Source organism: Pangasianodon hypophthalmus, chromosome 12 (assembly GCF_027358585.1).
Source record: "Pangasianodon hypophthalmus isolate fPanHyp1 chromosome 12, fPanHyp1.pri, whole genome shotgun sequence".
In the NCBI taxonomy this organism is placed as follows: domain Eukaryota; kingdom Metazoa; phylum Chordata; class Actinopteri; order Siluriformes; family Pangasiidae; genus Pangasianodon; species Pangasianodon hypophthalmus.
The window spans coordinates 2224813-2250505 of NC_069721.1; the positions used below are offsets into that span (position 1 = coordinate 2224813).

The 25693-nt window shown below is 39.7% G+C and overlaps 1 protein-coding gene across 5 annotated transcripts in view; it reads left to right on the top strand.

Annotated features, from left to right (window-relative positions):
* mpp2b (MAGUK p55 scaffold protein 2b) overlaps nt 1-19147 on the top strand; it is a 43244-nt gene extending 24097 nt beyond the window's left edge. For 4 of the 5 annotated variants that reach the window (XM_026947871.3, XM_026947872.3, XM_034309412.2 and 1 more), the window contains 11 exons: nt 1233-1333; nt 6603-6755; nt 6843-6998; nt 7188-7415; nt 11378-11509; nt 11669-11771; nt 14178-14246; nt 16166-16327; nt 16529-16731; nt 17637-17765; nt 17883-19147. In XM_026947871.3, the coding sequence (XP_026803672.1) occupies nt 1233-1333; nt 6603-6755; nt 6843-6998; nt 7188-7415; nt 11378-11509; nt 11669-11771; nt 14178-14246; nt 16166-16327; nt 16529-16731; nt 17637-17765; nt 17883-18059 (1613 nt within the window). In that variant the 3' untranslated portion in view covers nt 18060-19147. The remainder of the gene's footprint in view (nt 1-1232; nt 1334-6602; nt 6756-6842; nt 6999-7187; nt 7416-11377; nt 11510-11668; nt 11772-14177; nt 14247-16165; nt 16328-16528; nt 16732-17636; nt 17766-17882) is intronic. The other variant, XM_034309413.2, reaches the window with a different exon arrangement.
* The last annotated feature ends 6546 nt before the right edge of the window (nt 19148-25693 follow it).

Below are 25693 nucleotides of genomic sequence, written 5' to 3' on the forward strand. Positions count from 1 at the left end.
TTTAATCATAAAGTTGTGTTTATTGATTATTTTATTTATGCATTCCACATATTCTGCCTGTACTAAATTATTTTCTGAATTTATATATATATTATATATATATTTAATCAAAAATATATAATCTTTTATAACAATCAGGAGTTAGTTTTTCTTTTTTTTTTTTTTTTTGTTTTAGTTGTTATTTTTTTAACTAATACAGCTGAAAATTCAAAATTAATTTTATTTTGTTCATTATTCCAGAAATTATAAATATCATAAACTTAAAAAAAAAAACTGGTGATGAGCCGTTTGGGAGCAGAAAGAGTCGACTCTTATTGGTGAGCTGGTCACTGGATCTACATTGGAGGTGTCTCAATATAAGTAAAGATCCTGTAGTGGTATAAAACTCATATAAACATGTCCAGGACCGTATGAAGGAGAAGATCAGCACAAATCAGTAATCTCTGAAAGCTCAGCTATTTTATGAAGCGCTACCCGTACTTAATTTAGTCTTCCTTTTCATTTTCCCCCAACGCCTTTCAAAGCCCAATGCATCTGTTCTGTCAAAATGAAAAGCGGGCTCTCTAATTTCTGTCTGTGTGTGAAATCCAGGGATGCACCAGACAGAGCAGCAATCAGAAAACAACACGGGAGAGGAAGTGAGTGAGAGGAAGACGAGTGGATTGCGTAATTAAATCCAATTATGTAGCAGCTGTGAGCTTCAACACGGCGTACTCACGACTCATCCTCCAAATTCCCTCCATTCACACACTCGATGTGAGGGATGGACACACTCTACAGGAAGGGAGGAGAACATCAAAGTTCTCTCCGCTGCCGCTTTTGGTTTTTCGGTTGAGTGGATTTGGAAAATGACGCAGGTGTGCAAGCAAGTCTTAATGAGCGAGACTGAAAACAGACCCTCTGGAAAGGAGTTCGGTTTAGCTACAGAAGAGAACTGAGAGTGCAATCCCGGAGAACGCTTTCTCTGAATACGCCTGATTTAGTGAACATTAATTAACATGCATTTTAATGAGATGAGGGACACTGGTGTGTGAGCAGAGTCACGATCCTACAGCTTAAATTCTAAGCTGTTATGAAGAGAAATAGTAACTATGTTTCACGAACCACAGGAAGGCTAAAGTGGGTTGGTGTGTAATGAATCTAATTTTCCATGGAAAAGCTTCCGTGAGTTTTTTTTTTTCTATAGTTGTGCGTTGATTGTTCTCTGACTTCCTCTCTGCTCTCCTCTTCAGCGATGCACAGCGTCGTGGACACACTGAGTGACAGCACCGGCTCCACCACGGCCAATGATCTAGACCTCATCTTCCTGAAGGGCATCATGGAGAGCCCTGTGGTGGGTGTTACCATATACACACACACACACACACACACACACAGAAACATACTGCCAGGTGTTGCTGCATCTCCTGCTGGCTTAGTCCACTCACCAATCATTAGTTTCCAGGGTAAAATAACTAACCTCAGTGTTATATTAGACTTCTAGATGGGTGTGGTTTAATATTCTAATGAGCACATTTGATTGACAGTTCTCCGTCCAAGGAGAGAAAAGGACAAAACAGAAAACGAGGCATTAAATGAAATTCTTAAAAGTGCATTAAAGTGAAAGAAAAACAGGAACCAGGGCTTATACATAACATGCTACAGCTTTAATATTTAATTATAATGTTTTTTTTTTTTTTTTATTTAATCACGTTGCAATACTACAAAAAGCTTGGCCTGCCTCTTTAAAAATGGACCAATCAGATATCACTTTGAAATAGCATGTGACACATTTCCCATTTGTTTATATGAAATTTTTCTTAATCACACAAAAAAACCTTCTTTGCTGAATTCTACAGCTTTAAGCATGTTAGCTCTTGCTTAGTGCCTTGTATTTGATGAGAATGAATTTTACATGCACCTTACCCAAGATTAGCCCCGCCCACTTATTCAAAGTGCTCCAGGATCCACAGCAACCCTGATCAGGATAAAGAGGTTACTGAAAGCAAGTGAGCGAGATTGTGATCTCAAGACCAGTATATACAAATGGAGGTTCCCGGGGACTTTAGGATAGATTCCTAAATTGTACGGTAAGAGAAACGTTAAAGGAGACACGTACGGTGAATCATAACAACGCAAAGTGATTTGTAGATTTAAAAAAAAACACCGTTGCACAGAGTGATCTGATTGACCATCTGCAGCCACTCAGTTATGGAGGAATATTTCTGGTGTTTATTACTATTTTTTGCACAAAGCACAATGATTAAATATATTTTGACACGTTCCTTCTATTATTATCTCATCATTATGCCTCTGAATATGTGTGGTCATTCGATTATTTCTAAAGGGCGTTGATGAGACCGCCAACATCAGAACATTTTTATTTCTCTTGTTAAACGATGTGCAAATCTCTATTGCCGCTGTCCTGGATGTTGAATCCTATTGAGAAGTTTCATCTCAACTGCAAGAGAGAAAGATTGAAACATGAATGTGTTGCATACAAAGAGAGCTCAAGCTTGAGAGTATCGCCCAGTGGGACTTCGTGCAAATGCCGTGGTGAATCCAGATGAGTGAGTGAGTCCAGATCTGGCTTTTAATTAGCATGATGCTGCAGAATCCAGTGTCTCTCTCTTAAATCTCCTCTATCCTGTCTCTTGGATGTTGTTTTCCTTCTGCTCCTGCCCTCACTTCTACTGGATGATTGATTTTTTCAATGACACGCTTCTTACCTTGGCCTGACCTCCTTTATGATAGACAATGCATTGTGTCCCTTTTGAACCATTTGAAAAAGAATAAAGTGTCAGAAAAAAGGTACAGTGACAAAACACAAAAACCTTTTGATGACATTTCCTTTCCAGTGATTGATAGGGAACAATCACGAGGGGAACTCACATGGGTGTAAAGAAAAGAGAGACTGGATTAAAGAGAAGCAGGAAGCATAGTCCCTCTTTAGATGCTACTGGACCTCAGGGGAGCTTTCTGAAAAGCTCTTTTGACAGGTTTAATGATAGCTTTGTGTTTGTGTTTTTTATTTTTAAATATAGGTCATAAAAATTATGTTGTAAGGAATAAAACATTTCCTATCACCAGTCCTAGCCTTCACATTCAACTGTAGCCTTTTAGTTGGTAAAGGCTAGGACTGGAGGTAAAGGATTAGGCTGAAGGTAAAGGTAAGGAATTGGGTTAAAGGATGGTTGGTTGCCTCCAGTCCTGGTCTTTAGAGTCATCCGTACCCTTTACCCCCAGTCTAGCCTTTACGTTCAACCCCATCCTTTACCCCCAGGCATAACCGTTACCTCCAACCAACCCCATCCCTCTCCCCACCCCAGTCCTAAACTTTACCTTCAGCTCCACTCTGTACTCCCAGTTTTAACCTTTACAACCCTGCCCTTTACCACCACTCCTAGACTTTACATTCAACCCCATCTTTTACCCCCAGTCTTAGACTTTAACTTAAACTCTGTCCTTTACCCCAGCCCTAACCTTTATCTTCAACCCCATTCTTTACTTCCAGTCCTAGCCTTTTCCTTCAACCCCGAGCCCCCCCCCCCCCCCCCCCCTTCCATTCCAGTCCTAACCGTTCTTTACTTCCAGTCCTAACCTTTACATTCAACCTCATTCTTTACTTTCAAGGTCTAACCTTTACCTTCAACTCCATTCTTTACCTCCGATTCCTAACCATTACCTTCAAACTTTACCTTCAACCCCATTTTTTCCCCCCCAGTCTTGGCCTTTACAGTCAACACCATCATTTACCACAAAACCTAGTCTTTACATTCAACTGTATCCTTTACGACCAGGGCAAGCCTTTACATTCAACCCCTCCCTTTACCTCCAAGTTTACCTTTACTTCCAGTCTTAACTTTACCTTTAACCTCATTCTTTACCTCCAGTCCTAGCATTTATCTTCACTACTTAACTTTACCACTAGGCCTAGATTTTACCTTCAGGTTCCCATCCTTTACTGCTGAGTCCTAACCTTTACTTCCAACCTCTACCTTAACCCCCTTCCTTTACAGCCAGTCCTGGCCTTTATCTTCACCCACATCATTTACCACCAGGCCTAGACTTTACCTTCAATATCATCCTTTACCACCAAGTCTGAATCTTGTCTTTCAACCTCTACCTTAACCCCCATCCTTTACCTCCAGTCCTAACCTTTACATTCAACACTACGTTTTAACCTCAGTGTTCACCACAATGCAAAAGCACAAAACAACTGGTCTTTAAAAGTGGGCCAAGCAGACATCACTTTGTTATAGCATGTGACAAAGTTCCTTTTTGTTTATATGGAAACTACCTTATTTTATGTCCAGTATTACTTAAGTTTTCACAATAAAAAAACCTCTTTGCTGAATTGTAAGTTTTTTTGGATAAAAGGCTTTGCAAATTGAGTAAATGCTTGTTGGTGCAGCTTTAAGCAAGTTACCTCTTGCTTTGTGCCTTTTGTGCCTTTGTGCCTAAGAGTGAATCTTATTGGTCTTTAACCAAGGATGGTTGGTTGCCTGAAAAAAAGTCACCAGTTGTTCAGATTTTGTAGATTGTGTAGAGTGTGGCCTCAAGACCAAAATTAACCTGATTAGAAAGAAATTACAGATTTAGGTTGCCTGGAGTTTTAGGATATACAGTAATCCAGGGTGTGAAGTTATTCCTAAACTGTACGGTAAGAGAAACTAGTTTAAAATGAGAGGTTTATAGAATTATGATCACATCACAGACACTAATGGTGAATCATAACTACGCAATGTGATTGTAGATTAAAAAAAGATGCACAGAATTATCAGATTCACCACCTGGAGGAATATTTCAGATGAAAATAAATAAATAGTGAAACTTGACAATTAAAAAACAATAATGCAATGAAACTGAGCATAAATAATTAAATATTGATTGATCAATTCATTCATTTATTACATTCATCTACTATGCTTCGACTAGACTATGACTGAACTCAAGTTCAACTGGTGCAACCAGATGCTCGTGTTTAATACAGTTTGTTGTACAACACTATGATCAAATGTATTTTGACATGATATTCCCATTATTATCTCATCATTATGCCTTTGAATATGTATGGTGATTTGATTTTTTATAGAGTGCATTGATGTGACCACCAAAATCAGAACATTGTATTTCTCTAGATAAGCAGGTCACTGTTTCAAGAAACCTACTGAGAAGCTTTATCTCACCTCAAAGAGATGGCCTCACGTGTGCTGGATGATTTTTTGACATGCGCTTACTTTGGCCTGACCTACTTTATGATTGTCAATGCATTATGTCTTTTTTGAACCATTTGAAAGGGTATCAGAAAAAAGGTACACTCACAAAACACAAAAACCTTTTGACAATATTTACTTCACTATGATTGTAGGGAACCAGTCACAAGGGGAACTCACGTGGATGTAAAGAAAAGAGAGTCTGGAGAAAAGAGAAGCAGAAGGCATAGTCCTCTTTAGATGCTGCTAGTCGTCTGGAGAGCTTTCTGAAAAGCCCTTTTGACAGGTTTAATGATTGTTTTTTTTTTCCAAGGTTATAAAAATTACGCCTTAAATGGAAGGAATGCAACATTTCCAACCCCCAGTCTTAACCTTTACCTTCAAACTAGTCCTTCACCTCCAGTCCTACCCTTTACATCAGTCTGACACTGTTCCCTCCCTTCACCTCATTCTAACCTCTCCTCAGTTCCACCATGTACCCTGTCCCACATTTTACTCCATCTCAACCTTATGATCTGTCCTACCCTATACACCAGTTCTACCCCAATCCCACCAATTTATACCATCCTACCCTTTATCCCCTGTCCTAACCGTTATACTGGTCCCACCCAATCTTCTCTTCAGCTCAGTCCTCCCCTTTACCTCATTTCACCTTTTATTCTGAGTCCTACCTTTTACACCAGTCTCACCCCAGTCCCTCCCTTCATCTAAGTCCCACTTTTTACTTCATCCCTTCTTTTACTCTGTCCCACACTTTACTCCATTTCACTTTTCACCCCATCTTACTTTTAATGCCAGTCCTACCCCAATCCCTTCCTTTACATTGTACCACCTTTTACTCTGTCTGATCATTTATCCCATACAGCCTTTTAACCCCGTCCCACCTTCTACTCCTGGTTCCATCTCTTACTTGCAGTCCTGCGGTTTTGGTCACCATCTAGACCACTTTAGCAATGTTTATCCCAAGTCCCACTGATTTACGACTGATTTTTCATCACCACCACCAGATCCTGCTGCTTTATTGTTCTGTCTCCTCACTGGTGGAATGAACTTTCCCTCCACTCCGAATACCCCAGTATGTCTGTTCCTTCCACCGGTCTAAGGTCTAAAGACCTTCCTGTTCAGACAATACCAAGCATAATGCGTAATTTTTCTGCACTGACCTTGCATTTTGCAAAAAGCATTACTTATTAGTTTTTAATTTATTAGGATTAAAGTTGGAAATGGTGATTGGTTTTCTTTTTATTGGTTTAAATTTCTTTTTATCACCACCTAAACCTGTCTAGCACGTGTACAAAACTAGCAGCCCTCACTTTTCTTTTAGGTTACGGATCCTCCAACTGTTTGCATTGCAGGTTTTGGAAGATGCTTGTATTGCATTTGTGTGTATGTGTTAACGTGAATCAGGCCCATGAGCGATTCGAGGAGCCGAAGCTGGAGGCAGTGAGGGAGAACAATGTGGAACTGGTGCAGGACATCCTGAAAGATCTCACACCGCTCACCCAACAGAGCCAGGCAGCACACGAACTTGCCCGGATACTCAGTGAGCCACACTTTCAGGTACACACACAAACACAAAAGGTCACGTACATCACAGCCTGGCAAAACTGTAAGAAAGGACCAAGTTATTTTCTCATTGGTCCCCAGTCCCTGCTGGAAACACACGACTCTGTAGCTTCCAAAAGCTACGAGACTCCACCACCCAGCCCCTGTGTCTTCATGGACCCTGCCCTCAACAACCAGCCCGTCCCTCCCGATGCTGTCAGGATGGTCGGCATACGCAAAGTCTCTGGAGAACATCTGGTAAAACCTGGGCTTAGCTGGATAAATTTTGCTAAATGAGAGTTGATGTTTTTTTGATACTATGTCATTGGATCAGTGGAAGAGTGCTGTGGTATAAAGCTACCACAGTTAAATAAATTATTTACTTCTTGACTGCCTGTTAACCGTAGCTGATGTCAGCCGGGTCATCCTGTCGTATTTCATGCCCAGGGCGTGACGTTCCGTGTGGAGGGCGGCGAGCTGGTGATCGCACGCATCCTGCATGGTGGTATGATCGATCAGCAGGGCCTCCTGCATGTCGGTGATGTCATCAAAGAGGTCAACGGGAAGGAGGTGGGCAGCGACCCCAAAGTGCTGCAGGACATGCTAAAGGAAGCCAGTGGCAGCGTCGTGCTCAAGATCCTGCCCAGCTACCAGGAACCACACACACCCCGCCAGGTCAGCGACACACGCACACACATTTATACATTATATACTAAAGTGACTGCGTTTAGTAATGAAATGTTAAAGTAGCCACCCTCTGCCGATGAAAACACTGACTAGCTTTCCTCTAGCCTCCAACTTACTCTGTTCCCTTTGTTTGAACCATCTATGGCTCATTACCTTTTTAGTAAAAGGGGCGGGACTGAGCAGCTCTGTTCCAGCAGTGGGTGGAGCTAATTTAAACGTTACTCAGATCTATTGCAAATTACTGTTGTTCTGAATTATCTCAGAAATGCTGTGATTATTCATGATTAAGGGACTACACTGTGGATGTCCTGTAGTTCCATGGCATTAAAAAATGATTTATATAAATAAATCTGAATATTTCTGCTTAGATTTAAAACAGGAATGACTGATTTCAAAGAACGCCTACAAAATGGTTCTCGCTTTGTTAAGCAAGCTCGAGTCAACTCAGGTCTGCTTAATGAATATTAATGACCAGTGGGTGGTCCTGGTAAGCTGTGAGTTGGAGGCACTTTATGACTTTTTTAAGACTTTAGTGCCAAGCATAAATATTCACCCCCTCCTTGAACCTGTCTACATTTTATAGTGTTACAACCTACAACTGTAATGGACTAAAATGGAACTATATGTCATGAATCTGCCCATAATATTGAAATATTGATAAAGTTTGCATAATCATTTACAGATAAAAATGTTGTGATTACAGAAGTATTCACCCCCCATTGGTTAGTTGTGGTGCAACCAGTTTTCAGATAGGAGCTGAAGAAAAACAGCATTCACATCCTGCTGCTCTGTGCTCCAGCACCAGATTGTCCAATGCTTCATAATCTGATCACATCACACCAAATTTAAGCCAAATTGCACTGGATGATGAAAGATATCACGCAGCAGCTTTGCCATCACTGCTGTTTTGCTGTCCCCTGATCTCCATCATAACATCGTATGAACATTAGACCTCTTCTCATGAAAAGTGGAGATGGATGAACAAGAGCTTTAGTGCAAATCAAACCTTCATCAGACCTCTCAGTCCTCTCAGGTCAGCCCTGGAGATTCAAAATGGCTTGCGTGGGTTTGATCATGTTACGGCCCAGGTATCCCATCAGCCCTCTTTTGAAACCTGATGTGTCATGCTGTGGAGAGCTCTCAGGATGCTAATCCGCTCGTTGTCATGAATAAGATCACAGTCATTGTGGTGTGAGAGGCGAATGCTGAAGCCGAGACCAGACACAGTCTGGATTCTGCTTTATCTGGGATTACATCAAATCACACCACAGTGCTGCTATAGGTGTTGATTAATTTTCTATAAGAGCAGCACTGACAGTAGTGCAGCTGCAAATCACAGGTTTATATTTATGTGCTCATTCTAATACATTATTATTCCAATACAAAATATTTAATCCAGTTATGTGGACGCTTCACATAAACAGATTAAAAATGTGTAAGGAGATGTTTAGTTAACATTTATGGAAGGAGTCTCCAGTGTCAGCACGTTGTACCAGTCAGAGGGAGTACAACACTGTGAACGCAAAATAACACACCTTGTACATTTTGCATGCAAATTAATCCAACTGATGGGCAGGTAATAAATTTGTGAAAGCCTGTTTTTGCCGGTTAAACACAAAATAAACTAATAATTCTTAATAATAAGAAGGTTTACCTGAAGAAAATAATCATGTTCTTTACTTAAGTTTCTTAAAAAATAATGACATTGAAGTTCATACACTTAATTCATATTAGATATTCAATACACATTCGCACACATGATGCAGTTTAAATGCACTTTTTTTCAATTTAAACAGAGTTTTTAAAAAAGGTTTTCATTATTAACAGACAAACATCTGCACGTCAGGAGTCTGTGCTCCTTAATGTTAAGTTTGTATCATATTTTCAAGTTTTTTGATGCATCACATTGCCTTTAATCACTCTTATTTGTGAGTTTTAGTTTCCTGGAGTCCCTCAACTGAGAACAATTAGGACACGCAGAAATCTCCCCTGAATTCGCAGATGACGTCACACTCAATTATTCTTCATAACATAAATCCTTCGCAACACACTCACCCGCATGAACAATGGCTCTGATTGCACACACAAATGAACATTTATTATCTGGAATTATTTGGACTCTTAGTAAATCAGGACCTCAGTGTGTTGGATTTTATAGACATCCTAATCATCATTATCACAAATAAAAGACACAAAATGAAATTAGTTCAAAAGTTTCTCACTTCCTGAATGTGGTGATTAACTTTAAACCTTTTTCACGTTGCTTTGTTTCGGGTTGCTGAGTTGTTTTAGATCACACCTACGTTTGACCTTGGGTCTTGAAAATGTATTTATTTGCAGATAAAATTAAGAATACACATATATATACAGTTTCTTTTTTCCATTCAAAAAGCATGGGGGGTGCAAACTTTTGCACTCGACAGTATGGGCAAAACATAAACGGTTCATCTTGCTCAGTAGAAGGTTGAGGCATTGATACCGGTCCGTGTAGCAGAGCACCGTCTCATATCGCACACGTGTGTGTGTGTGTGTGTGTGTTTGTGTGTGTGTGTGTGTGTGTGTGTGTGTGTGTGGTTAAAGAACCGCATCAACAGCTTGGCCCATTTTATCAACATTTCCTGGAACCATGTCCTGTACGTTGGAAATGTAGGCCACGTCTGCGTCTCTCCTCCCCCATGTGGCTGCCCCATCTGTGCTCACCTGAGTCACACTTCCTGTCATCCTGACCTCCTGCCCACATTCAGCATGGCCCAGGCCGGTTCCTGTCGGGTTCCTGTCGGGTTCCTGTCGGGTTAACAGCAGGTCTGACAGTAGCGCGGCTACAAATCACAGGTTTATGTTAACGCGCTCGTTCCAATACGTTATCACTGCTATCATTCAGGCTGGTAAGGGAACGACCTTTTAGAGCTACAAAAAAACGCAAGTGAGAACAGGAGCTAACTTCCGCACTGTTGTTCCGTAACCTTAAATGTAACTACAAACGGATAAAAACTATGAAGTAATGTACATTAATAAATTAAAAATCATAATCTTCGGAAAACTGGGACATGATTTTATAGGCAAATAATCAACTTCAAGGTGGTAACAGTAACCTGCTTGACACCACACAGGTGTGGATTATTTTCCTATAACCGCACAGCCCATTAGGTGTTATTCCTTAATTATAATATTTTAAATGATATTTATCATTACACTGACTGTTATATTTTTAGATTATTGATACACGAGGATGATTTGCTGCTTGTCCAGGAGAAAGCCCAAGAGAGAAAAAGAGAGAGGGGAACAAAGGGTAATTTTCCTGCATGTTTACGCTGTAGTGCTTCATGGCCACTGGGTTGCCATGGTGACGCGGTTTAGGCCCCTCCCCTACCCTGACCCTTTGTTCCGCCTGTATGGACCGTATGTAACAAATGTCACCGGACCCTTTTTAGCCACTAACATCATGGACTGTCTCAGTGTGTGTGTGTGTGTGTGTGTGTGTGTGTGTGTGTGTATTTCATTCTGACACACAAACACACACACGTTGCCGCACTCTTACAGATCCCCTGTGTGTAAATATGTTTAGTGTGTGAGTGTGAATGCTGACTCACACACTCCAAATACAGCAGAGATAATGTTAAAACAGAGATGGAAGGGGGCGAGTGTTGCGGTGTGTGTTGTAGTGTGTGTTGTAGTGTGTGTTGTAGTGTGTGTTGCAGTGTGTGTTGCAGTGTGTGTTACGGTGCTCTAACACACTTACTGGGCTGAGGAATGTGATGTCATTTGTGATTTGTGATTTGTAGCTGCACTACTGTCGCAACTGCTGTTATAGAAAATTAATCAACACTTTTTGACCAAGAATTAAAAAACTTCATTTAAAAATTTGCCTAAGAGAAAAGCAAAGCTGGTGTCAGACTGAGGTAAATAAAAGCTTCCCCGGGGAGTAATGATCACGATCGTGTGTGTTTCAGGCATTTGTGAAATGCCACTTTGATTACGACCCCGCTCACGATAATCTGATCCCCTGCAAGGAGGCTGGCCTTCGGTTCCACAGTGGCGAAATCCTGCAGATCTTCAACCAGGATGATCCCAACTGGTGGCAGGTGAGTGCCAATTGGCACAAACTGGCACAAACATAATAGTACTGATGTGACTAAAAACAGCTAATAATGGAGAAAGGGTGCATTCAGGTGCAAGGTGTGTGAAATGTGTTTGTGGGTTGACATACCTGAAGCTCCACTGTGGCCCTCTCTGTGCCGCAGGCGTGTCACCTGGAGGGCGGCAGCGCAGGTCTGATCCCCAGCCAGCTGCTGGAGGAGAAGAGAAAAGCGTTCGTGAAGAGAGACCTGGAGCTAAACACAGCAGGTAGGAGCACACACCGAGCTGATCTTATAGAACACAAAATCGCAGCCCTGGTCCTGGAGAACCTTCTTTTTTTTATAGTGTAGTGGTTTCCCTGCTCTAACACAGCGTTCCACTCAGGAGTAGGGCTTTGAAAAGTTCACGATATGATAACATTAACCTGGTGGTGAAAATTAAAGGAAAATTTTATTTCAGAAGCTTTGTACAATATATATATATATATATATATTATATATATACACACACCGATCAGCTATAGCATTAAAACCACTGACAGGTTAAGTGAATAACATTGATTATCTTGTTACAGTGGCACCTGTCAAGGGGTGAGATATATTAGGCAGCAAGTGAACAGTCTCGAATTTGATGTGTTGGAAGCAGGAAAAATAGGCAAGTGTAAGGATCTGAGCGACTTTGACAAGGGTCAAATTGTGATGGCTAGACGCCTGGGTCAGAGCATCTCCAAAACGGCAGGTCTTATGGGGTTTTCCCGGTATGCAGTGGTTAGTACCTACCAAAAGTGGTCTAAGGAACCGGCGACAGGGTCATGGCCACCCAAGGATCACTGATGCGCATGGGGACTGAAGGCTAGTCCGTCTGGTCCGATCCCACAGAAGAGCTACTGTAGCACAGGTTGCTGAAAAAGTTAATGCTGGCTCTGACAGAAAGGTGTCAGAACACACAGTACATCGCAGCTTGCTGCGTATGGAGCTGCGTAGCTGCAGATCTGTCAGAGTGCCCATGCTGACCCCCGTCCACCACTGAAAGCTCCTAATGGGCTGGTGAGTATCAGAACTGGACCACGGAGCAATGGAAAAGGTGCCTGGTCTGATGAATCACGTTTTCTTTTACATCATGTTGACGGCCGGGTGCATCTGCATTGTTTACCGGGGCAGAGATGGCACCAGGATGCACTATGGGAAGAAGGCAAACTGGCGGAGGCAGTGTGATGGTCTGGGCAACGTTCTGCTGGGAAACTTTGGGTCCCGGCATTCATGTAGATGATTCTTTGACACATACCATCTACCTAAACATTGTTGCAGACCAAGCACTATCTATCTATCTATCTATCTGTCTGTCTATCTATCTATCTATCTATCTATCTATCTAAAATTCGCAGACTATTTTATTTCCTTAAAAAGATGAGAACAGGTGCATTTGGCATGACATAGTTTTTTTTAACCAGTGGAAAGCAAACATCACCCCCTAGTGGAAATCTAAATACCTGAATGTCAGTGAGTCTTTAGAAAAGTCTGAATGAATCTGAAATTACAATTGGCCAATTAAACGCCTTAATAAGTCTTGAATTGTCCTAAATTTAAATTTACACTTAAATCTTAACTTTTAAACCTGATGTTTGTCTTTTTTTTGCCATTCAGATTTCGTTTGACGATATTCCACATCACATCACTCACACTTGTTTAACATGGTTACTGCAAGTTACCTAAGCTGATTATTATTATTATTATTTATTTATTTATTAATATGCTTATCCCACAGTGCTGTTAAATTCTGGTTTCTGATTGGTCAGAAGTTGTTGCCTGATTTTCTAACAGCGGCTCTGACAGTAGTGCAGCTGCAAATCACAGGTTTATATTAATGCACCCGGTCTAGTACGTTGTCGTTTCTATAGCAACAGCTCATTCACAGTGACACATGAATGGATTAAAAACAGTAATCAGTAATACTTGAAAAATTGTAATCATTGGAAACATGCTGTGGCATAAGCAGAATAAGGAAATCGGAAAGTAGACACAGGAAGTAACATTACAAATGGAGCCAATCATGGTACATGGCTCCTCACATGTGTGGACCTAAAACCCTTGGGGAAGTGCTGTTATAGGAAAATAATCAACTTCAGGGTGGTAACAGTAACTCCACTTCATCACACCTCCCTGTCGCTATTTTACTATAACAGCACCACACACACAGTGGTTTATTACTTACTTATTTAGTGACCATTTAAACAAACATTAATGATTGCTTGTGTTACGTTATTCTGTTACTTGGTTAACATTCATTTGACCGTTTGGTGTTTGTTAATGTTAGCAAACTTTAGCATTATAAGATTTGTTGTGGGAATCTTGTTGTGTAAAACATTCACCAACAACTCTGAAGCTCACTGCATACTATACCGTAAACCTTAAAGTCACTCTGGATAAAAATATTCCCTTAACGGAGTAAATGCTATGTGTCACAGATCATTACGAAGCTCAGCTGAGTTAAATATAATAATAAATAGATAAAAACTATCACGTGTCTTTCTATAATAAATAATACAACGTCATCGTTGGGAGCTTGCCGATGGTATAAGAGGAATAAAACACTGTGTAGCAGATGTGTATGTCCTGTAGTGTTATTATGATGGACGTGTGTGTGTGTTACCGGGCTGTGTGCTGATGTCTGCAGGACCTCTGTGTGCAGGCATGGGGGGGAAGAAGAAGAAGAGAATGATGTACCTGACCACCAAGAATGCAGGTAACACTGCGTCCTCTCTCCTCTCCCTCTTTCCCTCTTGTTCTCTGTGGCTCCGTGGCTGTCCTGCCTCCGGCATCCCTGAGACCATACCCTATCCTATTCCAAAACCATTCTCCAGTCTAAAGCCACCCCCAAGTCCAAAACCTGTCCTTGTCTGAAACAGTCCTCCATTCCAAACCCACCCCAGTCTAAAACCATCCTTCACTCCAAAACTGCCTCCCCAGTCTAAAACTATTCCCCAGTCTAAAACTATTCCCCAGTCCAAAACCATCTCTAGTCTAAAACCTTTCCCCAGTCTAGAACCTTCCCCTATTTTGAAACTATCCCCAGTGTAAAACTACTCCCAGTTCAAACTGTCCCTTAGTCCACGTAATACCCAGGTCCAAAATCATCCCCAGTGCAAAACCACCCCCAAGTCCAAAATAGTCCCTTAGTCCAAAACCATCCACCAATCCATAATCATCCATAGTCTTCCCAAACCCTTCTTTAGTCCAGAACCAGCCCCTAGTCCAAAATCATCCACAAGTCTGAAACCATCCGAGAGTCCAAACTGTCCCCCAGCCCAAACCCTTAGCCCAGTCCAAACCATTACTCCAGTCCAAACCATTACTCCAGTAGAAAACTGTCCCCCAGCCCAAACCCTTACCCCAGGCCAAACCCTTCCCTAGTCCTAAACCCTTAGCCCAGTCCAAACCATTACTGCAGTCCTAAACTGTCCCCTAGTCCATCCTGTCCATCCAAGTCCAAATTGTTCTATCTGTCCAAACCAGTCCCCTTAATCCAAACCCTTCTCTCCATCTGAAACCGTCCTTGAGTCCAAAACTTCCTGCAATACCCTCAGAGTCCAAACAGTTCTCCCAGTCAAAAACCATAACTGCTGTTCCCCTCAGTCCAAGCCCTTCTCACCTGGTACAAAACTCCCCACTCAAGAACCATCTTCCCAGTCCAAACTGTCCTTGTCTCAAATGCACCATGCACCAAAAGCATGAATGAAAATCAAATTCATTTCAACCAAGTTGGTTCCTTGTGCATGAGCCTTTTTTTTCTTCTTAATTTGTGAAGTAATGTGTGTGTGTTCTGCATTCTTCATTGTGTTAAAATCGTATAAATCTGCTTGTATTATTTTAAAATTATTTTTTTCCGACACTGCTTTGGAAATCTGCGGTATATGTGCGGTAGTTAATGGCGTTTTAATTGGCTTGCTTGGTTAATTAAACTGAATGAACTGCAGTGTTGATGAGTTTAGCTAAGGCTGGTTAATCATATGTATGGTTTTACAGTTTCATTGTTTCCCCTGTCTTTGCTCGGACTTTTTTAATCTCCAGCTGTTTGTTTTTAATTTTTTTGTTCTGTATGGTAGTTTTTTTCTGTGTCTGTGGCTCTGCTTCCTTTCTTCTGATATTGTGAACTGTTTATTGATATAGTGACTCGAAATCTTTAATCCTCTTCTCCTTTCTGGTTTAGTTTTAGGTCATGTTGTAGCTGTTTTCCTGATTCCCGGTGACGTTCAACTGCTCACTGCAAACTCCTTGAGACTAGTTTTGAACTTTTATGCCTTAAATTAAACTTAAAGCAAGACTGAAGCGACCGTTTTGAATCATTAGACACCTCAGTGAGGTGTAAATTCAAATAAATTAACTAGATCATGCAGATGAACGCTGTAATATTTTGTAGGTTTTAACACGATTTCAGTGAGAACACATAAATGTATCTGGACTTCTGTTTTATTGATAAACTTTAAAATCCACTGTATCTGTGTTTATAGTATTTAACCTGAATGAAAAGTCTCTATTTACTGAAATGATAAAAGTCTCTGAATTTCAATGTAAATCAACATAATTGTGTCTTAAATAGGTTTTTGAGTTTGATGTAAAATAAAGCCGTTTTTTTTTTTTTTTTGCTTTCTCTCTGTGGGTCAGAGTTTGACAGACACGAGCTGCTGATCTACGAGGAGGTGGCGAAGGTGCCGCCGTTCCGGAGAAAGACTCTGGTGCTGATCGGCGCTCAGGGAGTCGGACGCCGCAACCTGAAAAACAAGCTGCTGATGTCACAACCTCATCGCTACGGCACCACAACACCCTGTAACACGCACACACACACACACACACACACCATCCATATATACTACCATCCAATAGTCAGTTTTATTTATTTATTTATTTATTTTACATCCAGCTGTGTTGTACGGTTACTAATCCATATTCCTGCCCATTTCCCATGATGCAACTGTAATAGCAGGAGGAGATTCCGTTTTCACTCATTTCTCTCTTGCTGCCCTGTAGACACGTCCCGTAAGCCCAAAGTGGACGAGAAGGAGGGACAGATGTACCTGTTCATGTCACGCAGTGAGATGGAGGCGGACATTAAGAGCGGCCGCTTCCTGGAGCACGGCGAGTACGACGGGAACCTGTACGGCACCAAGATCAACTCCATCCACGAGGTGATCGAGTCGGGCAAAGTCTGCATCCTGGACGTCAACCCACAGGTGAAATAAGCAGATAATTATAACAGGAAGTAAAAACAGAGTTTTTAGGCCACTTAGGGGTGGGCAATACGAAAAAAATATCATATCATGATACACAATGTGCATCACAATACCTAGGTTTAATAAGGAACCTTTTAAAAAAAAAAAAAAAAAACGCATTACGCATGAAGTATCTCAGAAACTTTATCACAATATTGATATTGTGGTACAATAATGACTGAGTTTGGGACATTTGAATGAAGACGATGCAGTAAAGTGACAAAACCAAACGAATGATTTCCAGTCCTTTGGTGTGTATGTGTGTGTGTGTGTGTGTGATTGGAAGGAGGTAGCAGACTTTGCTAGCTCCGCTTTGCTAATCTGCCAATGAAGCTAGTACGAAGTCGAGCATTTACCATGTAAAAGATTCCATTTTTCATTTGTGTTTAACTCATTAGCTTTCGAAGCTATACAGTATACAGCTATCATTTCTCATCAGAACTAAAATTTTTAAAAATGCTAGCCAGGCCACGCCCACAAACGACAGTAGCAGAAGCAGTCGCTATACGCCCACAAGACACAAACTACAACCAATGAGTGACTTGTTACCTGCTAGCGTGAATGTTGAGGCTCTGCACTACTATTACTCAGTAGCTCCACCTAATGGACCAGCTTTAAAAAAAACGATGAGATTCAGTAAATCCGTTTGATTTGATCTGGAACACAACCTGTCATGGAACTAACAATTCACTAATAAAATCCACTAAAAGCTCATTTCTGACATGATATCGATATCAGAGCTCTGAGTATCTGCTGATGTCCCATACAGACATCAATATTTCAGTGTTTTAGTCCAATCTTATCCTTGATATTAGTTTTATATGAGCACAATAAATGATCACAATAAATGATTTCTGTCACTTGAGGCTCTCAAAGTGCTGCGGACGGCCGAGTTCCTGCCCTACGTCGTGTTCATCGAAGCCCCCGACTTTGAAGTTCTCAAGGACATGAACAGATCTGCGATCGAGGCTGGAGTCGTCACCAAACAGCTCACTGTGCGTTTTGCAAAAAAAAATATACATCTTTGTAACTTTCCAACTTGATAGTTGGATAGTGAAATATTACGTGTGTTGTGTACACGTGTGTGTGTGTGTGTGTGTGTGTGTGTGCAGGACTGCGAGCTGAAGAGGACGGTGGAGGAGAGCGAGAGGATCCAGAGAGCTTACGGTCACTACTTCGACCTCACCATCGTCAACGATAACCTGGACGGCGCGTATCGCAGCCTGAAGGGGGCGCTAGAGAGACTGAGCACCGAGCACCAGTGGGTTCCTGTGAGCTGGGTTTTCTGAGCCCCACTAAGCTTCATATATTTATATTAGAGTGCGGTGAAATGTGAGCAGCTCGTAAATAAACCTAGAAAACTAGAAATGAACCTAGGATCAGTAATGTTTAAATACTACCAAAAACACACAAGTTTTTTTTTTTTCATGGCAATTATATTGACACAAATCTATTTTTAACAAAAATAAGGCATAAGATTCTGGGAATCGGCGTGTGATCTTGGATATATATTTACCGATACCTGTTATGCGCCCTCTAGTGGTCACGCAGTTTACCTAACATTTAAAGATGGCCGCTCACGCAGGCTAGGCTTGTGCGATTATAAAGATTTAATCATTCCTGTACGATCTTACACTGCCACAATGTCCAGGTACATTCATTCTGCTAATATGATCTTTCTAATCGTACATGTTTACCATTTAACTCTCGAATTGCCCTCTTAATGACCTCATCGGCTGTAATTGCGATAAGAAAATGGCGGACGCGAAAGGAAAATGGTCACGTTCTAATCAAGGGTCGACCCTCCAAGGTCGTCACACTATAAATCTTAGGAATGACCGAAAAATCCACCATCCTGCTGAGTTTTCCGAATTGTCACTGCCAACAAGCAGTTCCTGACCTACTTCTCTATTCACAACCCCTCGATCATGGGGAGCCTTCATCAACTCCACAAAGGAGCAGCTGGAGGTGGACAGTAAGGCCAGCTTGATTGGTTGCCGTACAGAAACGTGCTGCAGCAGTGATGTCCGAGTTGCGATAAGAAAATGGCTTTAGGTTCGTTAATCGAGATTTTTTTTTTTTTTTAATGATAAATCACGAGCAGGGAGAAATCAATATCTCACAAGCCTAGTGCATGCTTTCACAAATGTCGTAAACATGTTTTTGTCCGTAAGGCTTGTTCATTGTTTTTGTTTTATTCCACTTTTTTTTTTTTTTTAATATTATTGATGGAGTAACGCTACCAAAATGATTTGTTTATTTTATTTCAGAATGTTTTTTTGTGATTAATCATTACACGATCACACTGAAGTCAAAGTGGGAAGAAAAAAAACGAATAAATTGGTATACTAACCAAAATATTTACACGATGCTGTAACTGTGTTATTGCTCTGTATTTTTAAAGGTGAGAAAAATAGCGTCGGGGATGTGATCAGATCTTTAATGATGACTGAAGTGATTTTGATGCAGGAGAAGATAAGGATCAAGATTAGAAGTGTAGACCAGATAGTACTAATTAATGCATTTTAATTCAATTCAATAAGATAAAAATACAAACGACACAGAATTTGAATAGTTTGGTAATAATGCGATGATGAAATTAAACGGCGCCTTAAAAATGAGGGGAAAAATTAATGTTGGGGAAAAAAAACGCTTTTTGGAAAAAAAAACGTAGATAGAGCAAATTAATAGTTCCAAAATCTAACGTATGAAATCCGATACAATAAGTTTATAATATTTTATGTTTTTTTCCACTTTGTCCCCAAACACTCGGGCTAGTGAGATGTTTAATTAAGGGTTATGAGAATAATATCTGGACATGTTTATTATATGTAAGGCTTTTACGAGCTAATAATGACCCATGAACTCTCTGAGTCACTGTTAGTAGCCACTTATGTGTTCGTTCGTTACAGCTAAATCCCTGCAGTTAGCTGTGCACTTGTTTAATATCCGGAACTGTGGAGGAACCAATCCTGTGTTCTTGTGGGCGTGGTGTAGTGGTCAGATTAGCGAAGCTAGCTAGCTACACACACTAGCTATATACACTCACTAGACTGGAATCATTTGAGCCAATCGTTTAGATTTTGTCACCATAATGCGTCATAGTTTGTTTACACAGAATGGAAAAAATCTCAAGCTACATAGCAAACGTACGTCATGCTTTGTCACCTTTTCTGGAATAAAGTGAATATAATAAAAGGGGAAACATTACATCGTTTTAAATTAGCATTGCTCCATTTAATTACGCTTTCGCCTGCAGAGACGTTCAATACGATCCAACGAGAAACCTCATGTGAGCGAGCAAGTTCTCCATTTTACAGTAAATAAAAAGCATTCCTCTAAAATGTATAAAGCTGCGATGGAGCTGAGATGGAGTTTAAATGTGTGTGTGTGTGTGTGTGTGTGTGGAAGCTGTGCTCGGTTAATGAACAGCGGTGTGTATGTGAGTAGTGAACGCTGTATATTTGTACAGACGCTGTGTGAACTGTAGCTGTTCGTTTATACGGTTTACGGCGATGGAGTAAGAGAACGAGGGAAATGTTCCTGTCCATGTTGTGCTTTAAATCTACTGTAATCGACTGTAAATAATTACGAGCTCATACTATAAGACAGTGTCCTGGAAATAAAGCAGCAATAAATGTCCTGTCACGTAGAGACTTTCCTCAAAGAACCTGCTTGAAGTTTGGTTCGGATTCGGCTGTAATCAGCTCTCACTAATCACTAGTCCAGTCGTGAAGCTAATAAACCTGATCAAACCCCGAAACGACTCGCGTCTGATTCATCCGGGAGTGAAAGAGAGACGTGTGTGTGTGTGTGTGTGTGTGTGTCACATGGTAACGATATTGAACATGGTTTACTAGAGAGGCGCTTCCTGAAGGAAACACAGCATGCTCACAAAAAAAAAGAAAGAAAAAGAGTCGGTGAAAGGGACAAACAAAAAGAGAAAGCAAGAAAGAGAGAGAGAGAGAGAGAGAGAGAGAGAGAGATAGAAACAAACAGTGAAAGCAAAGGTAAAAAAAAAAAAAAAGAATGAAGAAAAAGTGAAGAAAGTGAAGGGAAAATAAGTGAAAGAAAGAAAGAAACAGAAAGAAATAGATAGAACTACAACAAGTAGATAGATAGAAATAAACAGTGAAAGAAAAACCAACAGTGAAAGACAAAGAAAAGAAAGAAAGAAAGAAAGAAAAACAGTGAAAGAAAGAATGAAAGAAATAAAGGAAAAGAAAGAGAAACAAGTAGTGAAAGAAAGTAAAATAAAGATACGAAAACAGTGAGAAGAAAGAAATGAACAGTGACAAAAAGAAAGAAAGAAAGAAAGAAAAAGAAAAACAAGCAATAATAGAAAGAAAGAAAGAAAGAAAGAACGAAAGAAACAGACAAAGAAATAGATAGAAATACGACAAATAGAAAGAAATAAACGGTGAAAGAAAAACCAACAGTGAAAGACAAAGAAAAGAAAGAAAGAAAGAAAGAAAGACAGTGAAAGAAAAACAGTGAAAGAAAGGAAAAGAAAGAGAAACAGTAGTGAAAGTGAAATAAAGATACAAAAACAGTGAGAGAAGAAAGAAACAAAAAGAAAAACAAACAATAAAAGAAATAGAAACAAACAAACAAACAAACAGATAGAAAGAAATAGATAGAAATACAACAAATAGAAAGAAATAAACAGTGAAAGAAAAAGAAAAGAAAGAAAGAAAGAAAGAAAGAAAGAAAGAAAAACAGTGAAAGAAAAACAGTGAAAGAAAGGAAAAGAAGGAGAAACAGTAGTGAAAGTGAAATAAAGATACAAAAACAGTGAGAGAAGAAAGAAATGAACAGTGAAAGAAAGAAAGAAATAAAAAGAAAAACAAGCAATAAAAGAAACAGAAAGAAAGAAAGAAAGAAAAACGAGCAATAAACTTTTTTGATTCCTCAATCGTACAGAAAGTCGATTTCTCCAGGAAATTTTTCTAAGAAAGTTCGAATCTCCAAAATGTTTACAAAATTCACTATTTTATAAAGAGTTACAGTCCTCGAGCTCACACTGACGACGTGCTGCCTTCAACCAGAGCGAGTTCCGCCCTGCGCCATCTCAAACTCCACCCACGACTCCGCCCACGACTCCGCCCACGACTCCGCCCACGACTCCGAACTGAGGCGACGTTTCCTCTTCCTCAGTCAGTAATCTCCAGTCAGTCATTACAATCTCCTTTTATTCATAACAACTGTAAAGTGCATTTTTTCCCAAAGTGTAAATACACACACACACACACACACACACACACACAGAGAGAGAGACAGGACACACTCCACTCCACTGTACTGCACACAAGGACTGTGGATCATCAGGCCATTTTACAGTAATTGTAAACTTCTCACGCTATCAACAGATAATAGCTAACAGATAATAACAGATAATAGCTACAAATCTGTCTATCCTGGAGTTGGTTTTGCGTACTCAGTTTGAGGTCAGTGTCCATTACGTGTGCTGTGTCTGTGGAGGTAAAATGCAAATAACTGGCGGCTCCTCCACGATCTCAGCGTACGCTGGTGGCTCCTCATCAGGACCGCTTATTTTCCGCTGCAAAACAAACAGAAAACATCCATGATCCTCATCATGGCTTCCTTTAAACAAACAAACAAACAAACAAACGCTAATATCACGAATATTTTAGCAATAAGAATTAACATTACAAACAACATTATAGGAAAATGTAAAAAAAAAAATTAACGCAAACAATATAGTATGAAAACGCGTAAGAATGAACGTAAGCAGAATTGTGCAAAAATACGTAAGAATCAGCATAAGCAGTATTGTACGAAAATGCGTAAGAATCAAAATAAGCAGTATTGTACGAAAATATGTAATTAACATAACCAGTATTGTACGAAAATACGTTAGAATTAAAATAAGCAGTATTGTACAAAAATACGTAAGAATTAACATAAGCAGTATTGTACGAAAATACGTAAGAATTAACATAAGCAGTATTGGACAAAAATGCGTAAGAATTAGCATAAGCAGTATTGTATGAAAATGCGTAAGAAATACCACAAGCAGTATTGTACGAAAATGAGTAAGAATTAGCATAAGCAGTATTGTACAAAAAATGCGTTAGAACAAGTAACAAGTCGGGCTGTTACGATGTTACACATGTTGAGTATCGTGTGTGTGATTGGACGGTTACATTTCTGGGGTTTTTTTTGGCTCCGCCTTTCCTCGTAGCCACTCTCTGGTACTAACTGCTGCAACTAGTAACTAGCTAACAGATAGTTTTAGCTTTAGCTAGTTTTAGCATTAGCTAGTTTTAGCTTAATGTTTTAGCTTTAGCTTTGTTGGACACCATTGATGTTATAATTAGCTTACAAGTAGTTTGAAGGGTGCTATGCTAACACTAGATCGCAAGGAGTGATAGCCATGTTGCATTCTGGGTGAAACTCTGCTTTTAGCTTTCATTTTGATGAGAAAATGTTGATTTCACATTAGATTAGTTTTGTAAGTAGTCTAAGTATAAGCATATTTGAAGAAAATAAAAAAAAAGACTCTAGACAGTTATTTGAAATGATCTAGGCTCTGTTTTCCAAACCTCCCTGACGTGTATGGTAGGACTTTACCTCTGAATATGGTGGTGGAGGGATGACGGGGATGATGGAGTCGTATGCAGGGGGTGCGAACGCCGCCACAGATGACAGCGACCCTTCGTCGAAGTTGTCGTCGTTAACAGGAATGGGAATGACGTAGATGGGGGTGTTACGGCGCTGCGGCTCGCTAGCGCTGGAACGGCTGAAGCACTGACGCTTACAGCAGCATTTCATCACGAGCAAAGCAATGGAGAAGCCCAGGAGTGGCGATAAGAAGATCCTGTGCATTGTGGGAAAGAAACCTTGCTTTATACACTTTACGCATGGTTTCAGAAAATCGTTTTAAAACTCACTGTCTGCTTGATCTCGGTTCAAATCCAACGCTAACCTGCACTAGAACTATGCTACACTGTACTACAATTGTTACTACGCTTAACCTGAATATAATATTCTTACTCAATGACACTTCCATTAAAAAAACCCCACACGATGCGTCGAGTACCGAGTATGAGCTCATTAAAAACGAGTGCAAGGTGGGTAGACCTGAAGCGTGTCTCAGTGCTCGCTGAACTGAACTGCTCCCACATGAGCGAAAAACAACACTTTGATTAACATGGAATGAAATCATGCACTCCAAAATAAATTACATAATAAAATTATATAATATTATATATATTATATTATATAAATTATTATATAAATTATTATATAATTCAATTATTGTAGGATTATTTAATTATTATTTTAAAAATATTCCATAAATCAATTTTTTTTCTGCACAGAACTCCATAATAACAGTTAGTTAATCCCAAAGTTCAGAACCTATGCATTAAAGTTACTTTAAATAAAAAAAATTGATCATTAAAAAAAAATTGCACAAATTTATTTTAATAATAATTTAATAATTATGAACCCTAGCACCGCTAACCTTTTAGAGCTTTTCTAGCTAACGTTTTATACAAAGTGAGTCGGACTGATTGTTGTAAATTTGCAGGCATGAGGGGGAGAAAAAGCGTATGAGTACGGATACTTTTTAACTTTTACGCAAGTATAATTTTGACTTATTGTGTAACGGCTGTAATTTTTTAAAAATAAATTATTTAATTATTTCTTTTCATTTTATATTTTGCGAAATATTTTGCGTGTTTTTGGTCTTTGCGGTTACTGCAGGCTGTAACGTTTACTGTAAATGTTACTTTCTACCCAATTTAAGATTTAAAAATCACCTGACCTTCTAATATGCTTTATTATTATTATTATTATTATTATTATTATTTAAAATGCTAATTGCTAGCAATGCAGTCAGCCATGATAACACCACACACAAGGTAACTACTTATAAATGTATAAAGCTATGAAATGCCTTTTAAATGAATGTTTAGTCGACCTATAGTTAAAAAAAACTATTATGTCCAGCATTTTTAAGCGTTTAAGACATTAATAAAAGGGTTCAACTTACTTTATATAGTAGAAATCCATTTCCATTATTCCTGCTGCTGGTCTATGGAAAGAAAAAAGGAAAGCCACAAAGCTTTAAAAACAATTTGTTTAAAGTTCAGTTAGCTATACAAAGCTATACACATTAAATCCCAGAATCTGCTGCTGTATCAAAGTCCAACAGCTTCGGAACAATCATTAGTATTGGCACCTCAGCGTCTACGTTGACGTTTGAATCAGTAGAAGCTACTGTACTCAGTTCTAAGGTGTGTCAAGAGACAGGAAGGAGACGACATGACAAGCTGTCAAGTCTTTCCAAAAAAAAAAAGCCCTGCTAAAAATAACACTTGCTTGTAATAATTCTTAATGCTTATAATTCTATCGTAAATGTTTTACACACAAAATATATAGAAAGCTCTTGTATAAGATGGTTCAGACGCAAAAACGTTTCACAGCTACCTTTTCCTAGACAGTTACAGTGCAATCGTGACCATAATCATTGCCTAAAGTTCACTGTAAACATAAACTAACTACAGTGGACGAGATCCCTAGGAATTGACACTAATAGCTAAAAGCACAAACTTGTCAATATAAAAAATATTGAATCTTATACTTACAGTGAATCACAATGTAGTTGAAATGTGTTTGAAGAAGCTCTTCAGGCTGCACTTACAGTATCCGCGGTGTCCCAGTGTGGCGATGAAACAGCACATGAGGACTTTGAGCAGATCTCTGACGTAACAAACCTTTACTGCTGGAAAAAGCCGAAGGAGTCGCAGACGACGTGCTGGACATGACGATGACTTGCAGCAGAAATGACAAAACAACGTTCCTTAAGAGCACATACACTCAAGGCCGTTACGATGGGTTAATAATTATAAGAAAGCTTGTTTTCACTCCAGCAATAAGTCAACAATAACAGAAA